The sequence below is a fragment of the Rana temporaria genome, chromosome 13, assembly GCF_905171775.1.
Source record: "Rana temporaria chromosome 13, aRanTem1.1, whole genome shotgun sequence".
Taxonomy (NCBI): domain Eukaryota; kingdom Metazoa; phylum Chordata; class Amphibia; order Anura; family Ranidae; genus Rana; species Rana temporaria.
In genome coordinates, this window is record NC_053501.1 from 14,985,568 (window position 1) to 15,013,304 (window position 27,737).

Here is a 27,737-nt window from a genome sequence, read left to right on the forward strand (position 1 = left end):
TACATGTCAGAAGTTTTTATTTACAGAGAAGTAATGACACACACACACAATGATAAACAGGCGCCGGCAAAGTCCTCGGGGGTCGGCCTGTGCGGCCCCGCAGAATGTCACAGCTTGACAGAGAAGGACGCCCCACAAGAGCAGCCTTGGTCGGCCTGAGGGTTTTGTGTCAGCAGGAAGGAACTTCGGATCAGCTCTTCACAGTATTCAATGGTGCTGCCTTTCACCAGCTGGAGGCTCTCCGTGTCCACCACAACATGAGCCCCGTCTGTGCCAAACACCCTGCCAAGAGAGAGAAAGATGTTACTGGTAGTGCCCACAGAATACTGCCCGCTCCCAGGACCCCTGTGTGTGCCGCCTCACCTGTCATCCTCTGTCATGTCTGTATCCAATAGGAACTTATACTGGAAACCAGAACAACCTCCGCTCTCCACCTGGAGTCTAAGGAACTCCGAGCCACTGGTCACCTCTCGTAGCCTCTGTGACAACACAAATCTGAAATGTGACAACGTGGACACCCCCCGTGATCCCCCCAATTTTCATTATTCCCCCAACCCTACGTGTTCATAATCCCCTCAACCCTCCGTGTTCATAATCCCCTCAACCCTCCGTGTTCATAATCCCCTCAATGTTCATAATCCCCTCAACCCTCCGTGTTCATAATCCCCTCAACCCTCCGTGTTCATAATCCCCTCAACCCTCCGTGTTCATAATCCCCTCAACCCCCCCACGTTTATTATTCCCCCAAACCCCCCACGTTTATTATTCCCCCAAACCCCCCACGTTCATTATTCCCACAACCCCCCACGTTTATTATTCCCCCAAACCCCCCACGTTTATTATTCCCCCAAACCCCCCACGTTTATTATTCCCCCAAACCCCCCCACGTTCATTATTCCCCCAACCCCCCACGTTCATTATTCCCACAACCCCCCACGTTCATTATTCCCACAACCCCCCACGTTCATTATTCCCACAACCCCCCACGTTCATTATTCCCACAACCCCCCACGTCCATTATTCCCACAACCCTCCACGTTCATTATTCCCACAACCGTTCATTATTCCCCCCCAACCCTCCACGTTCATTATTCCCCCCCAACCCTCCACGTTCATTATTCCCCCCCAACCCTCCACGTTCATTATTCCCCCCCAACCCTCCACGTTCATTATTCCCCCCCACCCCCCCCCGTTCATTATTCCCCCCCAACCCTCCACGTTCATTATTCCCCCCCAACCCTCCACGTTCATTATTCCCCCCCAACCCCCCACGTTCATTACCCCCCCCCCCCCAACCCTCCCCCCCATTTCCCCACCTGTTCATCATTTAAACGTTTACATGCGAATGGGCCTCTGACCTGGCCAATGAGCATCTGGAATTGGGGTTTCTGCTTGTATGCTGCCCACAGTGTTGCTGCATCCAGAGATGGAGTTTATCTACCTCTGAACGTAGCAAACTATATACGCCCCATCACACATGTGAGTGTAGCCTTAGAATGATCTAAGGCAGTAATTGTCAACTTATGAGCTAAAGTGGGCCTCAAACACATAATGTTCAATATTTGTCGTGCTTGAGAGGAGTGTCAGAAACTGGGGACCTAATAGAGCACAGGTGTCAAACAGGGCCGTCTTTAAACGCAGGGCAAAAGGGGAAGCTGCCCTGGGCTCAGTCATTGTTGTGGGGCCCAAAGTAGCTACCCCGTGAGCCCCCGAGTGCCTGATAATAGTTAAGTAAATGTTATGTGTAGCCCGCGCCTCTAATTTGCCGTGAACGCCCCATAATGTCCCCTATTCGGCGAACACCTGATGTTCGAGCCGAACTTACGTTCAACTCGAACATCGGGCCCATCCAGGGCGGTCTTTAACCCAGGGCAAAAGGGGAAGCTTCCCTGGGCTCAATCATTGTTGTGGGGCCCAAAGTAGCTACCCCGTGAGCCCCTGATAATAGTTGAGAAGTGGATTTGGGAGGGCCCAAGAAAATGTTTGCCCTGGGTCCAATCAATATTGAAGACGGACCTGGTGTCAAACACATGGCCCGCCAGACACACAGGCTGCGGAGGACATACAGGCTGGATGAATCACTTGAATGCCAAAAGTCGAGTGCTTATCCCCTGGGATTTCACGGGGGGTGGAGGTCTGGTAGTGGGGGGGGGGGGGGGGGGGGGGCAGTAGTTGGGTGGCTGGTGGTCTGCTAGTGGGGGGGCTGTGTGTTAGTTGGGGGGTGGTGATTTGTCAGTGGTGAGTGGCAGGACAGTAGTTGGGGGACCTGGTAGTGGAGGGGCATTAGTTGGTGGGATGAGCTGAATGCTGCATATAGCTCACCCATGAATCATGCACTCTGTACACAGGGCACTTTTGAACCCTGCACCCTGTACGTAGCGCAACACTCAACCCAGCACTCTGTACACAGCGCAACCCTCAACTCTGCACACAGCGCAACCCTCAACTCTGCACTCTGTACACAGCGCAACCCTCAACTCAAATGTCTCTTACTTTCACACAGCTCTCTGTGAGGAGGATCTCTCCTTCGGCCTGAGCGTTGGACTGGCTTCGGACTGGCTGACTGCATGTCAGTAAACGAGGAAAACCGATCCTATGGGAAGAGATAGAGGAGAGCGATGAGTGAGACCAGGAGATGGGGGTCCTGTGTGTAGTGTGTCAGTATATCACCAGGAGATGGGGGGGTCCTGTGTAGTGTGTCAGTATATCACCAGGAGATGGGGGGTCCTGGGTGTAGTGTGTCAGTATATCACCAGGAGATGGGGGGTCCTGTGTGTAGTGTGTCAGTATATCTCCAGGAGATGGGGGGTCCTGTGTGTCAGTATATCACCAGGAGATGGGGGGGTCCTGTCTGTAGTGTGTCAGTATATCACCAGGAGATGGGGGGTCTTGTGTAGTGTGTCAGTATATCACCAGGAGATGGGGGGTCCTGTGTGTAGTGTGTCAGTATATCACCAGGAGATGGGGGGGTCCTGTGTGTAGTGTGTCAGTATATCACCAGGAGATGGGGGGTCCTGTGTGTAGTGTGTCAGTATATCACCAGGAGATGGGGGTCCTGTCTGTAGTGTGTCAGTATATCACCAGGAGATGGGGGGGGGGGGTCCTGTGTGTGGTGTGTCAGTATATCACCAGGAGATGGGGGGGGGGGGGGTCCTGTGTGTGGTGTGTCAGTATATCACCAGGAGATGGGGGTCCTGTGTGTAGTGTGTCAGTATATCACCAGGAGATGGGGGGGTCTTGTGTGTAGTATGTCAGTATATCACCAGGAGATGGGGGGGTCCTGTGTGTAGTATGTCAGTATATCACCAGGAGATGGGGGGTCCTGTGTGTAGTGTGTCAGTATATCACCAGGAGATGGGGGGTCCTGTGTGTCAGTATATCAGTATATCACCAGGAGATGGGGGGTCCTGTGTGTAGTGTGTCAGTATATCACCAGGAGATGGGGGACCTGTCTGTAGTGTGTCAGTATATCACCAGGAGATGGGGGGTTCTGTGTGTAGTGTGTCAGTATATCACCAGGAGATGGGGGGTTCTGTGTGTAGTGCGTCAGTATATCACCAGGAGATGGGGGTCCTGTGTGTACTGTATGTCAGTATATCACCAGGAGATGGGGGGTCCTTTGTGTAGTGTGTCAGTATATCACCAGGAGATGGGGGGTCCTGTGTGTAGTGTGTCAGTATATCACCAGGAGATGGGGGGTCCTGTGTGTCAGTATATCACCAGGAGATGGGGGGTCCTGTGTGTAGTGTGTCAGTATATCACCAGGAGATGGGGGGTCCTGTGTGTAGTGTGTCAGTATATCACCAGGAGATGGGGGGTCCTGTGTGTAGTGTGTCAGTATATCACCAGGAGATGGGGGGTCCTGTGTGTAGTGTGTCAGTATATCACCAGGAGATGGGGGGGGGGGGGTCCTGTGTGTGGTGTGTCAGTATATCACCAGGAGATGGGGGGTCCTGTGTGTGGTGTGTCAGTATATCACCAGGAGATGGGGGGTCCTGTCTGTAGTGTGTCAGTATATCACCAGGAGATGGGGGGTCCTGTGTGTAGTGTGTCAGTATATCACCAGGAGATGGGGGGTCCTGTGTGTAGTGTGTCAGTATATCACCAGGAGATGGGGGGGGGGGGTCCTGTGTGTGGTGTGTCAGTATATCACCAGGAGATGGGGGTCCTGTGTGTAGTGTGTCAGTATATCACCAGGAGATGGGGGGTCTTGTGTGTAGTATGTCAGTATATCACCAGGAGATGGGGGGGTCCTGTGTGTAGTATGTCAGTATATCACCAGGAGATGGGGGGTCCTGTGTGTAGTGTGTCAGTATATCACCAGGAGATGGGGGGTCCTGTGTCAGTATATCAGTATATCACCAGGAGATGGGGGGTCCTGTGTGTAGTGTGTCAGTATATCACCAGGAGATGGGGGACCTGTCTGTAGTGTGTCAGTATATCACCAGGAGATGGGGGGTTCTGTGTGTAGTGTGTCAGTATATCACCAGGAGATGGGGGGTTCTGTGTGTAGTGCGTCAGTATATCACCAGGAGATGGGGGGTTCTGTGTAGTATGTCAGTATATCACCAGGAGATGGGGGGTCCTGTGTGTGGTGTGTCAGTATATCACCAGGAGATGGGGGGGTCCTGTGTGTAGTGTGTCAGTATATCACCAGGAGATGGGGGTCCTGTGTGTACTGTATGTCAGTATATCACCAGGAGATGGGGGGTCCTTTGTGTAGTGTGTCTGTATATCACCAGGAGATGGGGGGTCCTGTGTGTAGTGTGTCAGTATATCACCAGGAGATGGGGGGTCCTGTGTGTCAGTATATCACCAGGAGATGGGGGGTCCTGTGTGTAGTGTGTCAGTATATCACCAGGAGATGGGGGGTCCTGTGTGTAGTGTGTCAGTATATCACCAGGAGATGGGGGGTCCTGTGTGTAGTGTGTCAGTATATCACCAGGAGATGGGGGGGGGGGGGGGTCTGGGTGTGGTGTGTCAGTATATCACCAGGAGATGGGGGGTCCTGTGTGTGGTGTGTCAGTATATCACCAGGAGATGGGGGGTCCTGTCTGTAGTGTGTCAGTATATCACCAGGAGATGGGGGGTCCTGTGTGTAGTGTGTCAGTATATCACCAGGAGATGGGGGGTCCTGTGTGTAGTGTGTCAGTATATCACCAGGAGATGGGGGGTCCTGTGTGTAGTGTGTCAGTATATCACCAGGAGATGGGGGGTCTTGTGTAGTATGTCAGTATATCACCAGGAGATGGGGGGTCCTGTGTGTAGTGTGTCAGTATATCACCAGGAGATGGGGGGTCTTGTGTAGTATGTCAGTATATCACCAGGAGATGGGGGGGTATTGTATTTAAAATACACCTACCTGTCTGTTCACAGTCTTCTGTGGCATACAGTGGCTGCCCCCTCCAATCTACATGCAGGGCACCGGACGCATGGATTTCAATTACTTTTTTCTTTTTTAGAAGCACATGATTCAAGGCTGAGGCTCTAATTGGCTTAAAAAAAGGGTGGGCTCGGGGCGCAGAGCACTGTGCCCCCCGAGCCCACTTACTTGCGTGACAATAGCGAATTAATATTTGCTATGGTCTTCCTAATTCTCCTCCTGTCCAATCAGACCCGATCGACCGGGAGGAGAAGCGATTGTATTGGCCGCCGAAGAGGAAGCCGCCGCAAAGCCGGAGACGCAGCCACTGAGGAGGAAAGACGCAGGAAGGAGCTGAAGCTGCCCACGTCCGAGGCCCCACTAGTGCCGGGCTGGGTGGGGTAATGAGCGAGTGAAGGGGGGGGGGGGTTGACGGACTGTTGGGGTGGCAGCGGGTGTCTTGTTTTCTGCCCCCCCAAAAATATGCAGCAACAGTTGCCACCGGTGGCATGTAAGCAGAGCTGAGCATGTGCAGCTCAACTTACATCGTTGACACTGGGGTAGATTCAGAGAGCAGATACGCCGCGTAATTGCTAATCTGCGCCGGCGTATCTATTTTCTGTATTCAGAAAGCAAGATACGCCGACATTAGCCTAAGATACGACTGGCATAAGTCTCTTACGCCGTCGTATCTTAGGGTGCATTCTCACGCTGGCCACTAGGTGGCGCTCCCGTAGTTTTCAGCGTAGAGTATGCAAATTACCTACTTACGCCGATTCACAAACGTACGTGCGCCCGGCGGTAGTTTTTTACGTCGTTTGCGTAAGCCGTTTTCGTCGTAACGTTGCTCCTGCTATTAGGAGGCGCAGCCAATGTTAAGTATGGACGTCGTTCCCGCGTCGAAATTTGTATTATTTACGTCGTTTGCGTAAGTCGTTGGTGAATAGGGCTGGACGTAATTTACGTTCACGTCTAAACCAATACGTCGTTGCGCCGTACTTGGAAGCAATGCACACTGGGATATGTACACGCGCCGTCCGTACAAAACGTCAATCACGTCAGGTCATCATAAATTTACATAAAACACGCCCCCCCCTTCCACATTTGAATTACGTGCGCTTACGCTGGTCCCATTTACGCTAAGCCGTCGCAACTTACGGAGCAAGTGCTTTGTGAATACTGCACTTTCTCCTGTAAGTTACAGCAGCGTAGCGTAAATACGATACGCTGCGACGCCGTATCATTGCGTGCCCGTACGTGAATCTACCCCACTGACTACAGAAGCCCCCCCTCAATAAGATGAAGAAGGGGGAGGTGTTCTGTAATCCTGTATCCACTGGTACAATACAACGTGTTAGCGTTGTCACCCTGTGACAGGAAGTGTCATCCTCTGAAGGTCTCGGCACCAGGAAAAAGAAACGCAACCACCACAGCTTGTCAGCGGCAAAGTTGCAGAAGTGGGTGTGGTTGTGTTTTCTTTACATTCCGGGGGTGAAAGGATTACCGTTCACATCACCCTCCTATTATTATTCCGAGTAATGGGGCCGCGTAGTCGCCATGAGACGTCACACAGAAAGGAATGTGCTCGGTGCGGAGAGGGCGGCCCGCGTGGACCCTGCTCGGTGTTGTGTCATGTATACGGTACGTTGTGGACGGTTCGCGTTCCAGTAAACAACGGTAGGCACGTGACCGGAAACACCACTCACCTCCGCCCCGGCCTCAGCAGACACTTCAGCAGACGCGCCGCTGCCATCTTTGCACACCCGGCTCCGCCCACCGTTGGCTGATTGGTGGAAAGGGGGTCTGGTGGTGTGACGTAGGGAAGGGTGAGGCCACCCGGAAATCACAAGACTTCTACTGAGTGTGCGAAGAGAGGAGGTGAGTGCGGGAACCGGAGGGAGAGAATCACCGATATCATATATTATATTCACTACACAGAGATAGAGATATATATATATATATATATATATATATATATATATATATATATATATATATATATATATATATATATATATATATATATATTCTATACAGTTCTATATATATATATATTATATCTCCTGTGTATAGAACTTTATAGATACACACACAGCTTTCTATATGTGTATATAGATATATCTCCTGTGTATATATATATATATATATATATATATATAGCCATATCTATCCTTTGTGTATATAATACACACACACTCTTTATATACCCCTATATATAATCACACACCTTGTGTTTACTGCCAGGAGAGTTGAGAATTCTTTTGTTTAGGCCGCATTCACACCTGAGCGTTTTGTCGCCTGAAGCTATAAAACGCTAGAGGGGAAAAAAATCCAGTATTCTCTATGGAGATGGTTCACATCTCCACTCCAAAACGCCTGAAGCTCAAACAAGTGCGAATTGGGCTGATTTGGGTGTTTTTGGAATGTTTGTATTCCCATGGAAACGCTCGAGCGCGACAACGAGCGTTTCTACGGGAGTTTTGTCCCAGGAAGAAGATAACAAAAACTACAAACATAGCAACAAATGATGAAAGAGATGAGCATTTTTCTTATTGGCTAAAATAAACGACGACGAAGTTCAAAAACGTTGGACAACGCTGTATGCAAACGCGCGACAAAACGCCAGAAAAAAAAACGTCTGAAAAAGCTACGCTCGGGTGTGAATGCGGCCTTAGGCTGCATTCACACCTGAGCGTCGGTCGTTTTTTCCGGCGTTTTGTCGCGTGTATTCATGCTTATTTGCGCGTTTGCATACAGCGTTGTCCGACGTTTTTGTACTTTGACATTTTTTATTTTAGCCAATAGGAAAAATGATCATCTTTTCATCACTTGTTGCTATGTTGGTAGATTTGTTTAATCTTCTGCCTGAGTGAAATGTTCTATTGATTAAAGCGACGAAACGCCCGTAGCAAACGCTCGTTGACGCGCTAGTCGCTTGAATCGAGCTTTTCCATTACTTTCTATGGGGAATGGAAACGCTCAAATACGCCCAAACCGCCCGATACGCGCGACAAAAAAGGGTCCGGAACTTGTTTGAGCTTCAGGCATATCGGCGTGCAGATGTGAACCATCTCCATAGGGTATAATGTATTTTTTCCCCTCTAGCGTATTTGAGCGTCGCGCTTCAGGGGACAAAACGCTCAGGTGTGAATGCAGCCATAGTGTGAATGCAGCCTAATCTGTTCTGTGAAATAGAATATTCACCCAGGAAGAAGATACAAAAAAAAAATACAAACATAGCAACAAATGATGAAAGAGATGAGCATTTTTCCTATTGGCTAAAATAAAAACCGACAAAGTGCAAAAACGTCGGACAACGCTGTATGGAAGCGCGCGACAAAACGCCAGAAAAAAAAACTTCTGAAAATGCTACGCTCAGGTGTGAATGCGGCCTCAGGCTGCATTCACACCTAGGCGTAGGCGATTTGCGGTGTTATTTGCCGCGACAAATTGCGGCGTTTTTTACCGCGATTTTCGCTGGAGGGGTGATTACACATTGTGTAATATGGCCGAACGCCGAAGACGCCTGAAAAAAGGGTCAGGGACTTGTTTTGAGCTTCAGTCGTTCGGCGTGGAGATATGAACCATCTCCATAGCCGACAATGTAAAATCACCCCTCCAGCGTATTGCAGGCTGCAATAGCGGCGGGGGTCTGGCGTGAAAACGCCTAGATGTGAATAGAGCCATAGTGTATTGGTTAAGCCGGTTAGAGAAGTTGCAGGAAAAGAAATCCCTCAATTTCCCCCCCCCCAACACGGCCAGCGACTGCAAAGCGCCCTGAAACATTCACTCCACACTGGAGCGGTGCGCTGGCAGGGCGTCAGAAAAAGTCCTGCCAGCAGCTTCTTTGGAGCGGTGAACTCGCCGCTCCTAAAACGCCCCTACCCATTGAAATCAATGGGCAGCACCGGCAAAATGCTGCTGTAGCGGTGCTTTGTGGGCAGGTTTAACCATTTTTCAGCCGCTAGCAGGGGTTTAACCACTTGTCCACCGGAGGACGTCATATGACGTCCTCGACTTTGTGCGGGGATATCTGAATGATGGGAGCAGCTACAGGCATCATTCAGATATCACCGTCTTCAGCCACCGATTCTGTGCACGATAAGAACGATCAAAGCCGCGATTCTGCCACTTGATCGTTCTTATAGGCAGCGGGAGGGGACGCCCTCTCCCGCCGCTATCCGGTGCTTCTCCGGGCTCTCCCTTGCCATCAGGGGCCCGGAGAACGAATCGGTCGGCGCTGCCTGGAAAGCATAGAGATGACTGGTGACCAGATGGTCACCAGTCATCTCTATGATTGTCGGAGACCCGGGCGCGCCGTTATGACGTCACACCTGGAAGTAAACAAAGCCGCAATCGCGGCTGTCAGCATGTGATCGGTGTTTTTTTTTTTTTTCACCGATTTCATGCTTGTAAGCCTGGAGGAGAGATGTGGGGTCTTATTGACCCACCTCTCTCCATAAAGAGGACCTGTCACACTGATTCCGATTACAAGGAATGTTTACATTCCTTGTAATAGGAATAAAAGTGATCAAAAAAGTGTAAAAATAAAAGAAATTAAGTTAAACATTTTTTTTTCAAAACGCCCCTGTCCCAGTTATCTTGCGCGCAGAAGCGAACACGCATGCAAGTCCCGCCCACATATGTAAACGCCGTTCAAACCCCACATATGAGGTATCGCCGCGTGTGTTAGAGCGTGAGCAAAAATTCTAGCACTAGACTAGTAACTCGAAAATAGTAACCTGTAAAAAATGTTAAAGTGTCACCTATTGAGATTTTTAAGTACCGAAGTTTGGCGCCATTCCATGAGTGTGCACAATTTTAAAGCGTGACATGTTAGGTATCGATTTACTCGGCGTAACATCATCTTTCACATTATACTGTTTTGTTATTTTTTTAATTCATGAAACCGTGCGAGGAAAAAAAGTTGCCATGACCGCCATTTTATTCCCTAGGGCAGTGATGGTGAACCTTGGCACCCCTGATGTTTTGAAACTACATTTCCCATGATGCTCATGCACTCTGCAGTGTAGTTGAGCATCATGGGAAATGTAGTTCCAAAACATCTGGAGTGCCAAGGTTCGCCATCACTGCCCTAGGGCGTCGGCTAAAAAATATATATATTATATTTGGGGGTTCTGATTAATTTTCTAGCAAAAAAATTTAGATTTTTACATGAAGGAGAGAAGTGCCAAAATAGGCCCGGTGGACAAGTGGTTAAAGCATCCCGCTAGCGGCATTTTACCGCCAATGCCTGGTGTGAAAGGGGTCTTAAAATCCTTCAGGCTGGATGTACCCAAGTTAATTGATCAGCTTGAGTACAAGGAGCCCGCCCATACTTGGTTTGAGTTTCTCTATAGCCAGTTTGTTTGGGAGGTTTGCGGGGGAGTGGGAAAGCAGAAATGGCTGTGAATAGGGATGAAGCAGAGGGGTGGCGTGGGAGGAGAAGGAGCGTTTGCGGGGCCAGTGGGAAAGCAGAAGTGGCTGTGAATAGGGATGGAGGAGGGTTGCAGGGCGGGGGGAGTGGGAAAGCAGAAGTGGCTGTGAATAGGGATGGAGGAGGGTTGCAGGGAGTGGGGATGGAGGAGGGTTGCAGGGCGGGGGCCAGTGGGAAAGCAGAAGTGGCTGTGAATAGGGATGGAGGAGGGTTGCAGGGGGGGGGGGGAGTGGGAAAGCAGAAGTGGCTGTGAATAGGGATGGAGGAGGGTTGCAGGGCGGGGGGAGTGGGGATGGAGGAGGGTTGCAGGGCGGGGGGAGTGGGAAAGCAGAAGTGGCTGTGAATAGGGATGGAGGAGGGTTGCAGGGAGGGGGGGAGTGGGAAAGCAGAAGTGGCTGTGAATAGGGATGGATGAGGGTTGCAGGGCGGGGGGAGTGGGGATGGAGGAGGGTTGCAGGGCGGTGGGAGTGGGGATGGAGGAGGGTTGCAGGGCGGGGCCAGTGGGAAAGCAGAAGTGGCTGTGAATAGGGATGGAGGAGGGTTGCAGGGCGGGGCCAGTGGGAAAGCAGAAGTGGCTGTGAATAGGGATGGAGGAGGGTTGCAGGGCGGGGCCAGTGGGAAAGCAGAAGTGGCTGTGAATAGGGATGGAGGAGGGTTGCAGGGCGGGGCCAGTGGGAAAGCAGAAGTGGCTGTGAATAGGGATGGAGGAGGGTTGCCGGGGCGGGGGGAGTGGGAAAGCAGAAGTGGCTGTGACTAGGGATGGAGGAGGGTTGCCGGGGCGGGGGGAGTGGGAAAGCAGAAGTGGCTGTGAATAGGGATGGAGGAGGGTTGCAGGGCGGGGGGAGTGGGAAAGCAGAAGTGCCTGTGAATAGGGATGGAGGAGGGTTGCCGGGGCGGGGGGAGTGGGAAAGCAGAAGTGGCTGTGAATAGGGATGGAGGAGGGTTGCAGGGCGGGGGGAGTGGGAAAGCAGAAGTGGCTGTGAATAGGGATGGAGGAGGGTTGCAGGGCGGGGGGAGTGGGAAAGCAGAAGTGGCTGTGAATAGGGATGGAGGAGGGTTGCAGGGCGGGGCCAGTGGGAAAGCAGAAGTGGCTGTGAATAGGGATGGAGGAGGGTTGCAGGGCGGGGGGAGTGGGAAAGCAGAAGTGGCTGTGAATAGGGATGGAGGAGGGTTGCAGGGCGGGGGGAGTGGGAAAGCAGAAGTGGCTGTGAATAGGGATGGAGGAGGGTTGCAGGGCGGGGGGAGTGGGAAAGCAGAAGTGGCTGTGAATAGGGATGGAGGAGGGTTGCAGGGCGGGGGGAGTGGGAAAGCAGAAGTGCCTGTGAATAGGGATGGAGGAGGGTTGCCGGGGCGGGGGGAGTGGGAAAGCAGAAGTGGCTGTGAATAGGGATGGAGGAGGGTTGCAGGGCGGGGGGAGTGGGAAAGCAGAAGTGGCTGTGAATAGGGGTGGAGGAGGGTTGCAGGGCGGGGGGAGTGGGAAAGCAGAAGTGGTTGTGAATAGGAGAAAAGCAGAGAACTTGTTCTCATTGTACATTGTCTCCCCTCAGCTGTCACCATGTCGCTGGGTCACATCGCACTGCTGCTGGCACTGACCGTCTTCACTGTCACTCTTGGGGAGCCGCTGGTGTACAAGGACTGTGGTGAGTCGATATGACTATCATAAGATGGTATCAGCCAGTTGTCTCCTATACATCTCAGGTGGAGCATGGAATTAGTGTCGGCTAATGGAAGAAGAGAATAATCTCAGTGCTTTGCTGGCATTTGATTGGCTGTTTTATCATTGCAGGCGCTGAGAAGGGGAAGCTGCTGACGGTGGACGTGTCTCCATGTCCCAAGCAACCATGTCCTCTAGTAAAAGGCAGCAGCTACACCATCAATGTCACCTTCGCCAGCGGTAAGTGTGATGTTTGTGTGTAGAAATGGTGCGTGCAGACACTGTATGGGTCATGGTGTGTGTAGAGGTGATATAGAACAGTGGTCATCAACCCTGTCCTCAGGGCCCACTAACAGGCCAAGTTTGGAAGATAACTAAAATACATCACAGGTGATATCCTTTGCTGCTCAGTGATTGCAGTATTCTAGCCTGCATCTCCCCAAGGTAATACATAAAATCTGACCTGTTAGTGGGCCCTGAGGACAGGGTTGATGACCACTGATGTAGGGGATGTGATGTTTGAAGACACTGTATGTGGCATGGTGTGTGTACAGACACTGTATAGGTCATGGGGTGTGTGTGCGTATGTATGTGCGCAGAGGTGATGTATGGGTCGTCATCGTGGTGGTGTGTGCGCACAGAGGTGATGTATGGGTCGTCGTTGTGGTGTGTGCGCAGAGGTGATGTATGGGTCCTGGTGGTGTGTGCGCAGAGGTGATGTATGGGTCCTGGTGGTGTGTGCGCAGAGGTGATGTATGGGTCCTGGTGATGGGTCGTCGTCGTGGTGGTGTGTGCACAGAGGTGATGTATGGGTCCTGGTGGTGTGTGCACAGAGGTGATGTATGGGTCGTCGTGGTGGTGTGTGCACAGAGGTGATGTATGGGTCGTCGTGGTGGTGTGTGCGCAGAGGTGATGTATGGGTCGTCGTTGTGGTGTGTGCGCAGAGGTGATGTATGGGTCCTGGTGGTGTGTGCGCAGAGGTGATGTATGGGTCCTGGTGGTGTGTGCACAGAGGTGATGTATGGGTCGTCGTGGTGGTGTGTGCGCAGAGGTGATGTATGGGTCGTAGTGGTGTGTGCGCAGAGGTGATGTATGGGTCGTCGTCGCTGTGGTGGTGTGTGCGCAGAGGTGATGTATGGGTCTTCACAGATAAACGCACATATTCGCCAGCACACCAAGGATCCTCAAATGTCGCCCAAGGTTTTTATTGCAGAGTGACAAGGAAGCGTGCAACGTTTCAGAGCCTCACAGGACCCCTTCGCCAGGCTGTTCACATGCCCGACGAAGGGGCCCTGTGAGGCTCTGAAACGTTGCACTCTTTCTTGTAATGTGGTTACTCTGCAATAAAAATCTTTGGAAGCGTTTTGAGGATCACTTTGTGTGCAGACGAATATGTGCATTAATCTGTGATTTTTTAAATTTATTTTTTCCCAGTAACCAGCTGGTAGTTGCTGCAGCACCCACTACAGATGAGCTTTGTTCCCAGGAATGCAAGGGAGGGGAATTTAGACAAGACGGTATGGGTCATGGTGTGTATGTATGTATGTATGTATGTAGAGGCGATGTACAGGGGTGTGTGTGTGTGCGTGCAGACACACTATGGGTTGTGGTGTGTGTAGGCAATGTACAGGGTTGTGGTGTGTGTGTGGGCAATGTACAGGGTTGTGGTGTGTGTGTGCGCACAGCCACTGCATGAGTGTTCTGTGTAAAGCTGCTGTAGGGGATGTGCTGTGTGTGTGTAAGTGTTGCCTCAACTTAGTGACCATCTCTGTCTCATTTGCCAGGTGAGGCATCTCCAACCTGCAAAGCTGTAGTCTACGGTTATTTGTTAGGAGTGCCTATACCCTTCCCTCTGCCAGAATCAGACGGGTGTAAGAGTGGCATAGCCTGCCCTCTGAACGAAGGCACAACCTACACGTACATCACCAAGTTGCCCATCAAGGCCGAGTACCCCGATGTAAGTATAATTGTGCTACATTAATTAATGGATGCTGTCCATACCCCACCTGGGCTTTGGGAAAATGTGATGCTGTAAAGTTGGCACTGAGGAGTTTTCCTGAAAACTCTGCTGTAGATTCCAAACTTGCTATAAAATGGCCACATTAGAAAGTCCTTATTTGCATTGGTTTAGAACAGCCTCTCAACCTTTTCAACACAGAGGAACCCTTGAAATAACTTTCCGGTCTCAGGTAACCCTGCTAAATATTACTATATCTACAGCATACATTAGTGTGATGATCATGGGGAAGAATTACCCCCTTACAGATAGACAAAAAGATCAATGGTGTCAGTGGGAACATTTGAGAGGCAGAATTTGCTCGCTGCTCTATCTAGCCACCTCTGGAGGAACCCTGGTTTAGAGTGTCCCAACATGGGCACTGAGAGACACTGTCTGTGAACCTGACTCGCCATACAGATTACAGTAATTTCTAGAGCCCCATTGTGGAACACCCTCCAAGTACTCACCTTAGCCTGATCTCAATCCAGCGATGTGCATGAGAGAAGCTGCTTTCTTCTTCCTCATTGGCCCTTGTGGCTGTCAGTCAAAGCCGGGGGACAGGGCTGAGGTCTTAAGGCCCATACACACAATCAGACTTTTTGACAACAAATGTCCGACGGACGTGTTCGATCGCACAATACGACCGTGTGTATGCTCCATCCGACAAATGTTTTTGGTTTTTCAATGGACAAATGTTCGCTGTGAATGCTCTCAAACTTTGACAACAAATGTCCGATGGAGGATAATCCAATTGTGTGTACACAAGTCCATCGGACTTAAAGTGGAGGTTCACCCAAAAAATAAATTTTTAACATTACATTCAGCCGAGTTGTCCTAATGACAATCGGCTGTTTTTTTTTTTTTTTTTTTTTCTCCCATACATACCTTATTTTCACCGCCGCTTCCGGGTATGTCTTCTGCGGGACTGGGCGTTCCTATCTGATTGACAGGCTTCCGACCGTCGCATACTACGCGTCACGAGTTGCCGAAAGTCGGTGCGCATGCGCCTTATAGAGCCACACCGACGTTCGGCAACTCATGATGCGCTGTATGCGACGGTCGGAAGCCTGTCAATCAGATAGGAACGCCCAGTCCCGCAGAAGACATACCTGGAAGCGGCGGTGAAATACGGTATGTACGGGGAAAAATAAAAACAGCCAATTGTCATTAGGACAACTCGGCTGAATGTAATGTTAAAAATGTATTTTTGGGTGAACCCCCGCTTTAAGTCCAAAGTATAAACAGGCATGCTCCGAACCAATGTTAAAGATCAGACAACAATAGCAGAAGTTGCCCAAAGGTAAAGAGCTGAAAAACCACGTGATTTGGTGAAAGTTGGATGGAAAAAGTCCTGCCGTGTGTATGCAGAACAAGTTCACGGGCAACGCCCATTTAGACCAAAATCCATCCAAAAAATCTGAAGGAAGTCCGATCGTGTCTATAAGGCTTTATGGGAACACAGTGTGGGGCTCAAGCATGTATGAGTGCCCCCCATAGCAAGCAGGGGCATTTATCGGAGGGGAAGGAGCCAGGATCACTGGCAGGGGACCTGAGAAGGATTGGGGCTGTTCTGTGCCAAACCATTACACAGAGCGGGTAAGTATGATATGTTTGTTATTTTTAAAGTGATACTAAAAGTTCAATTTAAAAAAATAAAAATAACAAACGTATCATACTTGCCTCCGCTGTGCAGCTCGTTTTGCACAAAGTGTCCCCGAACGCCGTTTTTCTGGGGTCCCCCGGCTCCTCCCCGCATCAGATAACCCCTCTGGGAAGCGCTCTCCCAAGGGGGTTACCTTGCGGGTGCGCTCCCTTGTCCAGCATTCGGCGTCCATAGCCGCTGAGTGCAGGACTCAGGGCCCCTGACACTCGGATCAGTGGATTTGATTGTCAGCAGTGGGAGCGCTGCGATCAATCTATCCAATGAAGAGCCGAGAACCCCGGGCAAAGATGCAGAGCTTCCTTACCGTTGGGACATTCCAGGGCTCGGGTAAGTAAAACAGGGTGGCGGTAATTGTCAATGTTTTTTCACCTTAATGCATAGGATGCATTAAGGTGAAAAAACAGGGAGGGTTTACAACCCCTTTAACCACTTGCTTACCGGGCACATATACCCCCCTCCTGCCCAGGTGAAATTTCAGCTTCCGGCACTGCGTCGCTTTAACTGACAATTGCGCTGTCGTGCGACATGGCTCCCAAACAAAATTGGCGTCCTTTTTTCCCCACAAATAGAGCTTTCTTTTGGTGGTATTTGATCGCCTGTGCGGTTTTTATTTTTTGCGCTATAAACAAAAAAGAGCGACAATTTTGAAAAAAAATACAATATTTTTTACTTGTTGCTATAATAAATATCCCAGTTTTTAAAAAAAAAACACATTTTTTTTCTCAGTTTAGGGCGATACGTATTCTTCTACATATTTTTGGTAAAAAAAAAAAAAAATCGCAATAAGCGACTGGTTTGCGCAAAAGTTATAGCGCCTACAATATAGGGGACAGAATTATTTTTTTATTATTTTTTTTACTAGAAATGGCGGTCGATCTGCGATTTTTATTGCGACTGCGACGTTATGGCGGACACATCGGACACTTTTGAAACATTTTTGGCGCCATTCACATTTATACTGCGATCAGTGCTATAAATATGCACTAATTACTGTATAAATGTGACTGGCAGGGAAGGGGTTAACACTAGGGGGTGAGGAAGGGGTTAAATGTGTATACTGCTTAGTGTTCTAACTGTGGGGGAGGGGGGGTGACCGATCTATGTCTCTATGTACAAGGGACACAGATCGGTCTCCTCTCCAGAGACAGCACCGCTGTCTCTGTGTGAGCCGGCAATGAGAAATGATCTCATATGTTTACATATGAGATCCTCTCTCATTGGCCGCACAGATCGCATCGCAAACGGCCACTCTGATTGGCCGTTCGCGGCGATCTGTGATTGGCTGTGTCCAAGTGACACGGCCAACACAGACTTTCCCCGCAGCGCGCTCTGGAGCGCGCGCGGGGAACGCCCAAAGGGGCGGCCGTCAATTGACGGCCTGTTGGATATTCAGATCCGCGCTGAAGCCGTCATTCGGCTATAGCGCGGGTCTGTAGTAGTTAAGGAGAAGAAATAATATTTAATATCACTTTTAACCCCCTTCTTGACCAGGACACTTTTTACAATACAGCACTGCTTTACTTTAAAGGGGTTGTAAAGGTTTGTTTTTTCTTTTCTAAATAGGTTTCTTTAAGCTAGTGCATTGTTGGTTCACTCACCTTTTCCTTCCATTTCCCTTTCTAAATGTTTTTTTCTTTTTCTGAATTTCTCACTTCCTGTTCCTCCTCAGTAAGCTGTTCTGGCTGACTAACCCCCCAACCAGATGATGGGGGTAAGCTTACTGAGGAGAAACAGGAAGTGAGAAATTCAGACAAAGAAAAACACTAGCTTAAAGGAGCCTATTTGGAAAATAAAAAACAAACCTTTACTACCCCTTTTTATGTTTCATACTAACAAAGAAATGATCCGTCTATAATTTTAATAGTAGATTTACTTTAACAGTGAGAGACAGAATAACAACAAAAAAAAAAACACAATTTCAAAAAAGTTATAAATTGATTTGCATTTTAAATGAGTGAAAAAGTATTTGAACCCCCATCAATCAGCAAGATTTCTGGCTCCCAGGTGTCTTCTATACAGGTAACGAGCTGAGCTAGGAGCACTCTTAAAGGGAGTCCTCGCAAAGACAAATCGCCACGCAGCTTGGTGAGAGGGTGACAACAGTGGGTCCGATTTTTCACAAATGGAAGAAACACAAAATAACTGTCAGTCTCTCTCGGTCTGGGACTCCATACAAGATCCCACCTGGTGGAGTTTTCAATGATCAGGAGAACGGTGAGGAATCGGCCCAGAACTACACGGGAGAATCTTGCCAATAATCTCAAGGCAGCTGGGACCATCGTCACCAAGAAAACAATTGGCAACACACTACACTGTGAAGGACTGAAATGCTGCAGCACCCCCAAGGTCCCCCTGCTCAAAAAGTCACATGTACAGGCCCGTCTGAATCATTCAGATGTTCATTAGAAAACTTCAGAGGAGAACTGATGTGTTGAGGTGTTGTGGTCAGATGAGATCAAAACCAAGATCTTTCATGGAGGTGGAAATATTATGCTTTGGGGGTGTTTTTATGCTAAGGGAACAGGACAACTTCACTGCATCAAAAGGGACGATGGACGGGGCCATGTACCGATAAATCTTGGATGAGAACCTCCTTCCCTCAGCCAGGGCAAGGAAAATGTGTTGTGGATGGGTATTTCAGCATGGAAATTACCCAAAACACACAGCCAAGGAGTGGCTCAAGAAAAAGAACATTAAAAGGTCTTGGAGTGGCACCTAGCCAGTCTCCAGACCAGAATCCAATAATTTAAAACAAAAAATGTGGAGGGAGCTGAAGGTTCGAGTTACCAACTGTCTGCCTTAATGACTTAGAGAAGATTTGCAAAGAGAAGTGGGACAAAATCCCTCCTGAGATGTGGGCAAACCTGGTGGCCAACTACAAGAAACGTCTGAGCTCTGTGATTGCCAACAAGGGTTTCTCCACCAAGTATCAGGTCATGTTTTGCGAAGGGGTCAAATACTTATTTCACTCAAAATGCAAATCAATGTATAACTTTTGTGAAATGCGTTTTTCTGGATGTTTATTATTCTGTCTCTCACCGTTAAAATAAACCAACCATTACAATTATAGACTGATCATTTTTTTGTCAGTGGGCAAACGTACAAAATCAGCAGGGGGTCAAATACGAACCTCCCACCCCCCTCCCCACTGTGTGTATGTATTGGGACGCCTGCCTTTACCAGCACATGAACTTTAATGACATCCCAGTCTTAGTCCGTAGGGTTCAATATTGAGTTGGCCCTTTGCAGCTATAACAGCTTCAACTCTTCTGGGAAGGCCGTCCACAAGGTTTAGGAGTGTGTCTATGGGAATGTTTTTATCCATGTCTTTGCGCACCAATGCACAAAGCAAGGTTCATACCCAAGCTGTTCCCACAAAGTTGGGAGCATGAAATTGTCCAAAATGTCTTGGTATGCTGACACCTTAAAGCGGAGTTCTGCTGAAAAAAAAATATATTAAAAGCCAGCAGCTACAAATACTGCAGCTGCTGACTTTTAATATTAGGACACTTACCTGTCCCGGACTCCAGCGCCATCTGCAGCAGAGGACGAGCGAATGCACTTCTAGAAGAATAGTCAAACATCCCCATAGACACACTCCTAAACCTTGTGGACAGCTTTTGCAGAGTTGAAGCTGTTATAGCTGCAAAGGGTGGGCCAACTCAATATTGAACCCTATGGACTAAGGCTGGGATGCAACACACACGGGAATCCAGTAAAATCAGGGTTACTCCCATTGTATGGTGACATGACTTCTTTCCACCCCACTGTACCCTGTGATTGAGTCGTCTTGTGTTGCCCGCAGATGAAGCTGGTCGTTCAATGGGAGTTGCGTGATGCAGATGGCAAGAACCTGTTCTGCTGGAAAATCCCAGTCCAGATCGTGGACGGCTGAACCCAACCCAAGTCTTTGATATTGGCGTCATTTGCTGTCTTTTAACCCTCTAATGTCTGTCTAGGATCTGCTTCCTTCTGACTGCTGTGCAGTTGTAACAATTCACACTCATAAATCCATTGAAGAATGTTTGTGTTTGCAAATTTTTATTGAAAAAGAAATTTTTTAAATTGATACTCTGCTGATTTAACACTTGTTTCAGGAGTTGTTACTGACGTTTAAAGCCAATAAAGTATTATCTCAGCTACTTGTCTCTGTCGTAATCAGCAACAAAATTTGTATGGGTCATTTTAAACCTTCTGCCTGGTGACGGAATGGTTTCCACCAGGCCGGGCATTCTGTCCTCCCATGGGGAAAATTGTGCTTCTTAGTCCCTGAACTCCAGAAAATGAGTCCCAGTGTGTATGTTCAGACCATCCCGAATCCTTCACAGCCCTCGCTGATGGCAAGCTTCAGCATGCGGTGCATCTCCTCGTACGAGTCATAGGTGGGCAGACACAACTGGTTAAAGCTGCAGAAGAGAAGTAAAGAATCGTGAGATAAAACGCAGACCACAGCAACCCAACTTCCTGCCTTCATCTCAAGCCCACCTACCTGGCCTCAGGGAGAAAAAAAAAAAGGGGGGGGGGGGGGGTTCTGACATCAAATGAGGACATAATTCCAATTCACCCATGGCCAGGACATGTCCGTGGATAACCCTTCCCCTGTGCTATGCTTTAAACCAGCAAAGTTTCACTTCCTCATTTCAATCTCTGTTCCCTAAACTGGTAGACAAACATACGGCGTAAACAGCTCAGATCTCCACAGGGAGGGGTGAAAAGAAAGAGATATATCTCATTATATATATATATATATATATATATATATATATATATATATATATATATATATATATATATATATACATACACACACACACACACACACACACACACTATCTAGGGGTGCAACAGATCAATTAACTCACGGTTCGGATCGTTCCTCGGATCAGGAGTCACGGATCAGATCATTTTTCGAATCGCCCAAAAAAAATCTCCCCCACTGTGTAATATACACATCTACCCCCCCCCCCCCTCGGGCAGTACAGACAATCCCAGCGTGTGTCCCACGAGTGCAGGCTCCTCCTCTGTGGGTGTAAACAGAGGAGGGCCGCCGCCGGGTGTACCAAGATGGCCGCGGCCTTTCCTAATGTTATTCCTGCGGCTCCGGAGCTAGGCTGAAGCCGCGGCCTTTCCTAGCGTTATGGCCAAGGCTCCGAAGGTAGGCCGAAGCCGCCACGTTAGGAAAGGCCGAGGCTTCTGCCTACCTCCGGAGCCGCAGCAATCCACAGATCACAGTGTGTTCCGATCCGAAGGGGGTGACCCGTTCGGATCACGGATCAACTGTGATCCGTTGCATCCCTATCTCTATCTATCTTTGTGTGTGTGTGTATAATTTTGTTGTTTGTTTCAGTCAGGAAAGAGAAGAGGTGCTGCATGGTTTAAAAAAAAAAAAAAAACGCCACACACACACGAAAAGAAAAATTAGACTTTGTTATAAAGGTGATACTAAACCCAGGACCCGGCCTTCACTATATCTGGTCTACCACAGAAAATGAAAATTCTATTATTTTAGTAAATATAAACTGCTAAATGCCTTTTCTCCTTAGTTTTGTGACATCTATCAGTGTCTGGTTAAAGCTTGTAGGAGGAGTTTTCATTCTACTCTGACTGTCCTATGAGGCTGCAGGACCCCTGACCCTCTGTCTGGACAGTGCTGATCACCTGCCCTCTCCCAATATTAAAAAAACAAAAACACACACATTAGCACTACACACCAAACAGAGTGAGCGCGTGTGCCTCCAACCTGACTGCTCCAGGTGAAAAATAAAACAAAATGGTGAAATGACTTAAACCAAGTCCATAAAGTTTTTAAAGAGCAGCTTTAGCCTGGATTCACACCTATGCAGTTTTAGTGCTTTTTGCAGATTTGCACTACAGTCCATTTAACATGGTTTTCCTATGGAACACGTTCTGTAGTGCAAATCTACAAAAAGCACTAAAAATGCCACAGGTGTGAATCAGGCCTTAGAAGGCAGTCCAGTTGAAAAGTAAGAAGATGTCTTCTGGCATAGTTTCATCCCCAACACCAAACTGAGCATGTGCAGGGTGAGTCCAAAGGCTCTGTTCCATCAGGAGAAGAATTGGGGACAGTAGAAGGGGAGGATCAGAAGACATGAAAAAAAAACAAACAATCTTTACACAATGCAGAGGATTAACCCCTTAGGTTCCACAGCGAGTATAACAAGCATGCTTTACTGCATATACAGACTGATTTTACTGTTTAGTAACACTTTACCCATTTCAAAGCCAGGCACTTTCACCCCCTTCCTGTTCAGGCCAATTTTCAGTGCTGTCACACTTTGAATGACAAATTGCACAGTCATGCAACACAATAAAAACTGTGTTTAGCTGTGATTGGACACAGCCGATCAGATGGGTATAGAGCCACGAGGTTGCCTGTGATCGCCGCGTTGTATGGATCAGACTGGGGCAACATCATTCCAGAACGAGAGAGAGGTCTATACAGCGAACTGGAGGTAATTTTTTTTACAGTAAAAGTTGAACTGGAGGTAATTAAACCGTAAAAATACTTTTCTTGAAGTACATTTGAGGACAAAAGAACTTCTTATTCATTATTACTACTTGGGTTATGCTGCCATCTTCAGGTGGATGGCCAAAAAACAAACAAAAAGGAATTTCAGCCCAGTAAAGCATTAGTTTTGTAGCGAGCAATGAGGTACAGACAGGTTGTAAGGCTACTACCTGGTCTTCTCTTTAACCACTAGAGGCCCACGCTATAGTCAAATGACAGCTACAGCGCAGGACTGAATCTTGGAAGACGTCCTCCCCTGCAGGGCGCGGGCTGTGACCACCAAGTTACTGAGACTCTGTGGATCACAGATTTGTGCAAGGGGCCAGTCCCAGGGCCTTACCATGTGATCAGCTATCAGCCAATGACAGCTGATCACATGATGTAAACAAGGGATTGGTAACCATTTTTTCTCCTCATGCAGCCAATCAATTTTTTTTTTTAATCTTTCTTATTAACAAAAAAAGAAAAACCGCAGAGGTGATCAAATACCACCAAAATAAATCTCTATTTGTGTGGGGGGGGGGAATGATAAAAAATTAATTTGGAGTACAGTGTTGTATGACCGTGCAATTGTCATTCAAAGTGCGTTAGCGCTGAAAATTGGTCTGGGCAGGAGGGGGGGGGGGTCTAAGTGCCCAGTAAGCAAGTGGTTAAAGAGTGGAACACGTCATTACATTTTCCTGTTTCTAGGGTTTAACATGTTTTAGCATCTGCACCCGGGGGGGGGGGGGGGGGGGATCTCCTCTCCGCACCCAATGTCACAATTTGAAAACAGTGTGCCCATGCAGGGTTCCACCCACATGGCCATGTCAGTCAGTTCCTGTGAGTGAATGCCTACATGTACAGTCAACCATTACGGCTGAAGGCTTGCATTTCTCAATGAGCCACGAGAGGGCGCTGGTGAGCACACTTGTAGTCCATTGATCTTCCCTACTCAGGTAATTGCCTGCCCATTAGTGGTGTATTTGGGTTTTATGCTGCCCTAGGCGAGACCAAAAAATAAAGAATTGAGCGACACAACTTATTTTTAGAACTAAAAACACCTGTAAAGCACATCAGCGTGAAAGTGGCCCAATAGGCAGCGACAGGTACTCTTTATTGAGAGATCTAGGGGTTTAATAAGACCCCAAATCCCTACTCTGCAAAAAAAAATTAAAAATCCCACGATACTTGGGTGATGCCTGCAGGTTTTACCAGGTAGATGTTCACACCTCTGTGGGTGAAAAGTCTGTAGTGCGGCTTTACCCCATTCTGCTTTTAGGCGTTTGCCATGTTGTCCTCGTGTTCAATTCTTTCAGACATCCCATGGTCATCATAAATATGAAGTTGATTTTTCAGCTAAACCAAAAATTCTAATGTCTTAAAGTGGTTGTAAAGGCTAAAGGTTTTTTTTTTTTTTTTTGTTTTACCCGAGCCCCCTCTCAATCCTCATTGGCTGACACAGCAGTGGGCACCATTGACTCCCACTTCTGTCAATCACAGCTAGTTAGCCAATGAGGAGAGCGCAAGGCCCAAGCCACAGCTCTGAGTCTTATGGACGCATAGAGAAGAGGAGGATCGTGGCTGCTCTGTGCAAAACCACTGCAACAGAGCCGGTCGGTAGAACACTTTTTTTTTTTATAAATCTGATTCGTTGGCTTCCGTTCATGCTAAATCTGACTTTTAAGTCACACAATTTCAAAGCTGCAGGCCATTGCAAATTTGCTGACACCTGTGCGACTTCATGCACAGAAGTCTATGCAGGCCCCACCTGAAATTGCAAAAACATTATGCAAGAACCTTTTTTCAAATCGGTGCAGTACTGCAAAGTTGGAGTTACGACGATTTGAACAGTTCCATTGCAAACAATTGGACCCATCACAGGACAGAGATGGCTTCATATTTAGGATTACCAGGGATGTCTCAAAAATCGGTGAACATTCCCAAAACAGAATAGGGGAAAACGCGACTTACAAAGCCGCCCTCAAGACCTTTTGGCCAAAACTAGTGTCCGCAGAAGTTTGAACGTTTACTTGGTAGAACTTGTGAGAAGACCGGTTTATCAGCCTTACAAACCTGAACAGAAGCCTGATGCTGAATAGCCCCAGGAAGCATCGACTGCCCTGGATACCACAGGCCTAAGAAAAGAGCTGACTAATCAACCTAGAAACAGCAGATGGAGTGTGAGGACTCTCAGGCAGAACAAACAGGGAATCAGACTTGAAACAAAGCTGTAGACTTCAGATGAATTCAAATGGCTCGATCGACATCCAAAGCATGAGGCACTTTCTCCTTAGGATAATAATAGGATGGCAACACAATAGCCCGATTTAGGTGAAACGAAAAAAATAAAAAATAAAAATAAAAAAGGCAAGTGGGAGGAGGGCAGAGGCCTCAACGTGAGGCTTCTGGTGAAGAACCAAGAATATCCCCTTTCCAGGAGATCACGGCCAACTCCGGGACCTTTCAAGCCAAAGTAATGGAAACTAAAAAGACAAAAAAAACTTGTATGCAAGGAGCAAGAGGGATCTCTCCTAAAAGTTCAAAAGTAGACGTTGGCAAAACAGACCAGACCAAGTTCAGGTTAAAACGGTGAGAAAACGGGGCTGCGCAGGCAGAACAATCCCCGCACAAAGGTCATGAAAATTAAGCCCTCTGTATCCTGTTATGTACAATGAAATTATGATAGCCACATTCATAAATAAACAACATTTTAAAAACCTTTACAGCTCATCACTTTAGGAGTTCTACTTAAAGCGGAGGTTCACCCTAACAACATTTCTATCAGACCAACTTCCTTATATTCGTAACAAGCACAGTCCGCAATTTTTTTTTTTTTAAGGCTGTATGTACCTTGTAATCTCTCTTATCAAAAATCGGGCTTCCGGGACTTCTCCCCGCGGGAGTAGGCGTTTCTCTGCCGAGGAGGATTGTCATCTGGGAGGTCCCCCCCGATGATTGACGTCCATCCCCCCCCCCCCCGGCAGATAAGGCCCCGCCCCCCGTAGTGCTGTGCAGAGAACCGGACCAATCACAGCAGTCTCTGCACCAAAGGATCTTATGCACTAATGTTACACACCATTATTATTCAACATTTGAATAGCTCTGACATATTCTGTAGTGTTATACAGCAAACACCGAACCATTTAAGTGGTCACAGTGGCACATGAACTTACCAGGTGTGAGCAGTGGGTAGTGTGCCATGGGTGGGGGATCCAATGATCTGAAAGCTTGGGCACAGGGCAGCGAACCCCCCTGGTGGGAGCTGGGAAGATCCTGTAGTAAACTGTAGTAGACGGGCTAGTTCCTCCTGTGTGAAGCTGGAAACCACAGCCCAAAACCAGCTCATCACCTGCCCGGGGAAAAATATACCAGCTCAAATACACTGATTAAAGCACAGCTACGCTGACAGTACGCACAGATGCTGTACAAAGCGCACAAGCATACATTACACAAAGTGCTTACCTTTTCTCTGAAGTGCCAAGATCCTCCAATGACCACAGCATGAGCCTGGAAGTCCTGCACAGCGATGTGCCCAGTGCCACACATGAGGAGCTGAGGAAACAGAGGAGTACATGACCCCCTGACACGCTTCCCCCACCAAGAGTACATGACCCCCTGAAACCCACACCAAGAGTGCATGACCCCCCCGAAACCCACACCAAGAAGAGTGCATGACCCCTGAAACCCCCCCTCCCCCACCACCAAGAATGCATGACCCCGACACCCCCCCCCCACCACCAAGAATGCATGACCCCGACACCCCCCCCACCAAGAACGCACAACCCTCTGAAACCCCCCCCACCAAGAAGACATGACCCACTGACACTCTCCCCACCCCCACCAAAAGTGCATGACCCCCTGACACTTACCCCCACCATTACTGTATGACCCCCTGGCACTCACCTCCAATTCATTCTCATCAAAGATGCCAAGAAGATTGTCTGGGATGAGTTCATTCAGTCCTGTGAGAAGAAAGAACAGCTCAGAACACCAAATAGGTAGATTCACATACCTGGCCGAAACTTTAAGGCGGCATAGCTTAGTGCATTTAAGCTACGCCGCCGTAAGTTAGCGAGGCAAGTACATGATTCACAATGTACTTGCCTGCTAAGTTACGGCGGCGTAGCCTAAAGCGGGCGGGCGTAAGGGCGCCTAATTCAAATTTGTCTAAGGGGGCGTGTTTTATGTTAATGGCGCTTGACCTGACGTTTTTTGCCAACTGCGCATGCACCGGGCGCCTACATTTCCCAGTGTGCATTGCGGCTAAGTACGCTGCACGGGCCTATTGATTTCGACATGGACGTAAACGGAGTAAATCCCTATTCACAGACGACTTACGCAAACAACGTAAAAATTTCGAATTTCCACGCAGGAACGGCGGCCATACTTTAACAATGGCTACGCCACCTAGGGACCAGCTTTAACTTTAGGCGGCCTATCTCTAACATAAACGGCGTAAATGTACTGGGCGTACGTTCGTGAATAGGCGTATCTAGTGATTTGCATATTCTACGCTGACCGCAATGGAAGCGCCACCTAGCGGCCAGCAAAAATATTGCAACCTAAGATAGGACGGCGCAAGCCGTCGTATCTTAGATATGTTTAAGCGTATCTCTGTTTGAGAATACACTTAAACATAGGTCGGCGCAGATTCTGAGTTAGGTCAGCGTATCTACTGATACGCCGGCCTAACTCTCTCTGAATCTAGCTAAAGGTCTCCAACTTACACACAGAGATGGCTTAACCTGATGGTTCCATCCAACAGACACCCCCAGGCTGGGTTCATAATGATTTCAATGTGTGCGCGCACACACACACACACACACACACACACACACACACACACACACACACACACACACACACGTTTTAAAAACTGCCAGCTCCAGTCGGAGCCGCTGTACTAAAAACGATCTTAGTACAGCGCTCTCCCATGCGGGTCTATTGTGTTCTGAAAAGGGGGACGCCCTCCCGCCAGAAAACTCCCGTCAGCGCTCTCGCAGCCATTGGCTGAGAGCGCTGATCAGGAGCCGGTTGGCTGCTGGTTTTTCAGCATGCTCGGCCCACTTCTGTCAGACCAGCTGCCATACACACGGGCCGAGCTATGACTA

The 27,737-nt window shown here is 48.6% G+C and overlaps 3 protein-coding genes across 3 annotated transcripts in view; 1 reads left to right on the forward strand and 2 right to left on the reverse strand.

The window, feature by feature from the left end:
• Positions 1-7,175, reverse strand: ISCA2 (iron-sulfur cluster assembly 2). Its single transcript, XM_040332944.1, has 4 exons — positions 7,069-7,175; positions 2,494-2,593; positions 364-479; positions 1-282 (listed from the first exon to the last, which is right to left on the reverse strand). The coding sequence occupies exons 1-4, from the start codon at positions 7,113-7,115 to the stop codon at positions 108-110; spliced, it is 438 nt and encodes a 145-aa protein (XP_040188878.1). The 5' UTR covers positions 7,116-7,175; the 3' UTR covers positions 1-107.
• On the forward strand, positions 7,141-20,257 carry NPC2 (NPC intracellular cholesterol transporter 2). The gene is made up of 5 exons (XM_040332942.1): positions 7,141-7,240; positions 12,347-12,439; positions 12,586-12,693; positions 14,238-14,410; positions 19,921-20,257. Exons 2-5 carry the CDS (start codon positions 12,355-12,357, stop codon positions 20,008-20,010), a joined length of 456 nt encoding a protein of 151 aa, XP_040188876.1. The 5' UTR covers positions 7,141-7,240; positions 12,347-12,354; the 3' UTR covers positions 20,011-20,257.
• The window catches only part of AREL1 (apoptosis resistant E3 ubiquitin protein ligase 1), a gene marked incomplete at its 5' end in the record, with an annotated part of 17,105 nt that continues 9,507 nt past the window's right edge, over positions 20,140-27,737 (reverse strand). The window contains 4 exon segments of the mRNA XM_040332941.1: positions 20,140-20,521; positions 25,800-25,975; positions 26,089-26,178; positions 26,530-26,588. Of these exon segments, the coding sequence (XP_040188875.1) occupies positions 20,419-20,521; positions 25,800-25,975; positions 26,089-26,178; positions 26,530-26,588 (428 nt within the window).

Bases quoted from the DNA above. Each gene is read 5' to 3' on its own strand.
- ISCA2 (XM_040332944.1), bottom strand. From the start codon at position 7,115: ATGGCAGCGGCGCGTCTGCTGAAGTGTCTGCTGAGGCCGGGGCGGAG. The intron at 480-2,493 runs GTAAGAGACATT...GTGTTGTCACAG, and splicing joins TCACAGAGAGCTGTGTGAAA to AGGCTACGAGAGGTGACCAG. The intron at 283-363 runs GTGAGGCGGCAC...CTCTCTTGGCAG, and splicing joins GACATGACAGAGGATGACAG to GGTGTTTGGCACAGACGGGG.
- NPC2 (XM_040332942.1), top strand. From the start codon at position 12,355: ATGTCGCTGGGTCACATCGCACTGCTGCTGGCACTGACCGTCTTCACT. The intron at 12,440-12,585 runs GTGAGTCGATAT...TTATCATTGCAG, and splicing joins GCTGGTGTACAAGGACTGTG to GCGCTGAGAAGGGGAAGCTG. The intron at 12,694-14,237 runs GTAAGTGTGATG...CTCATTTGCCAG, and splicing joins CAATGTCACCTTCGCCAGCG to GTGAGGCATCTCCAACCTGC.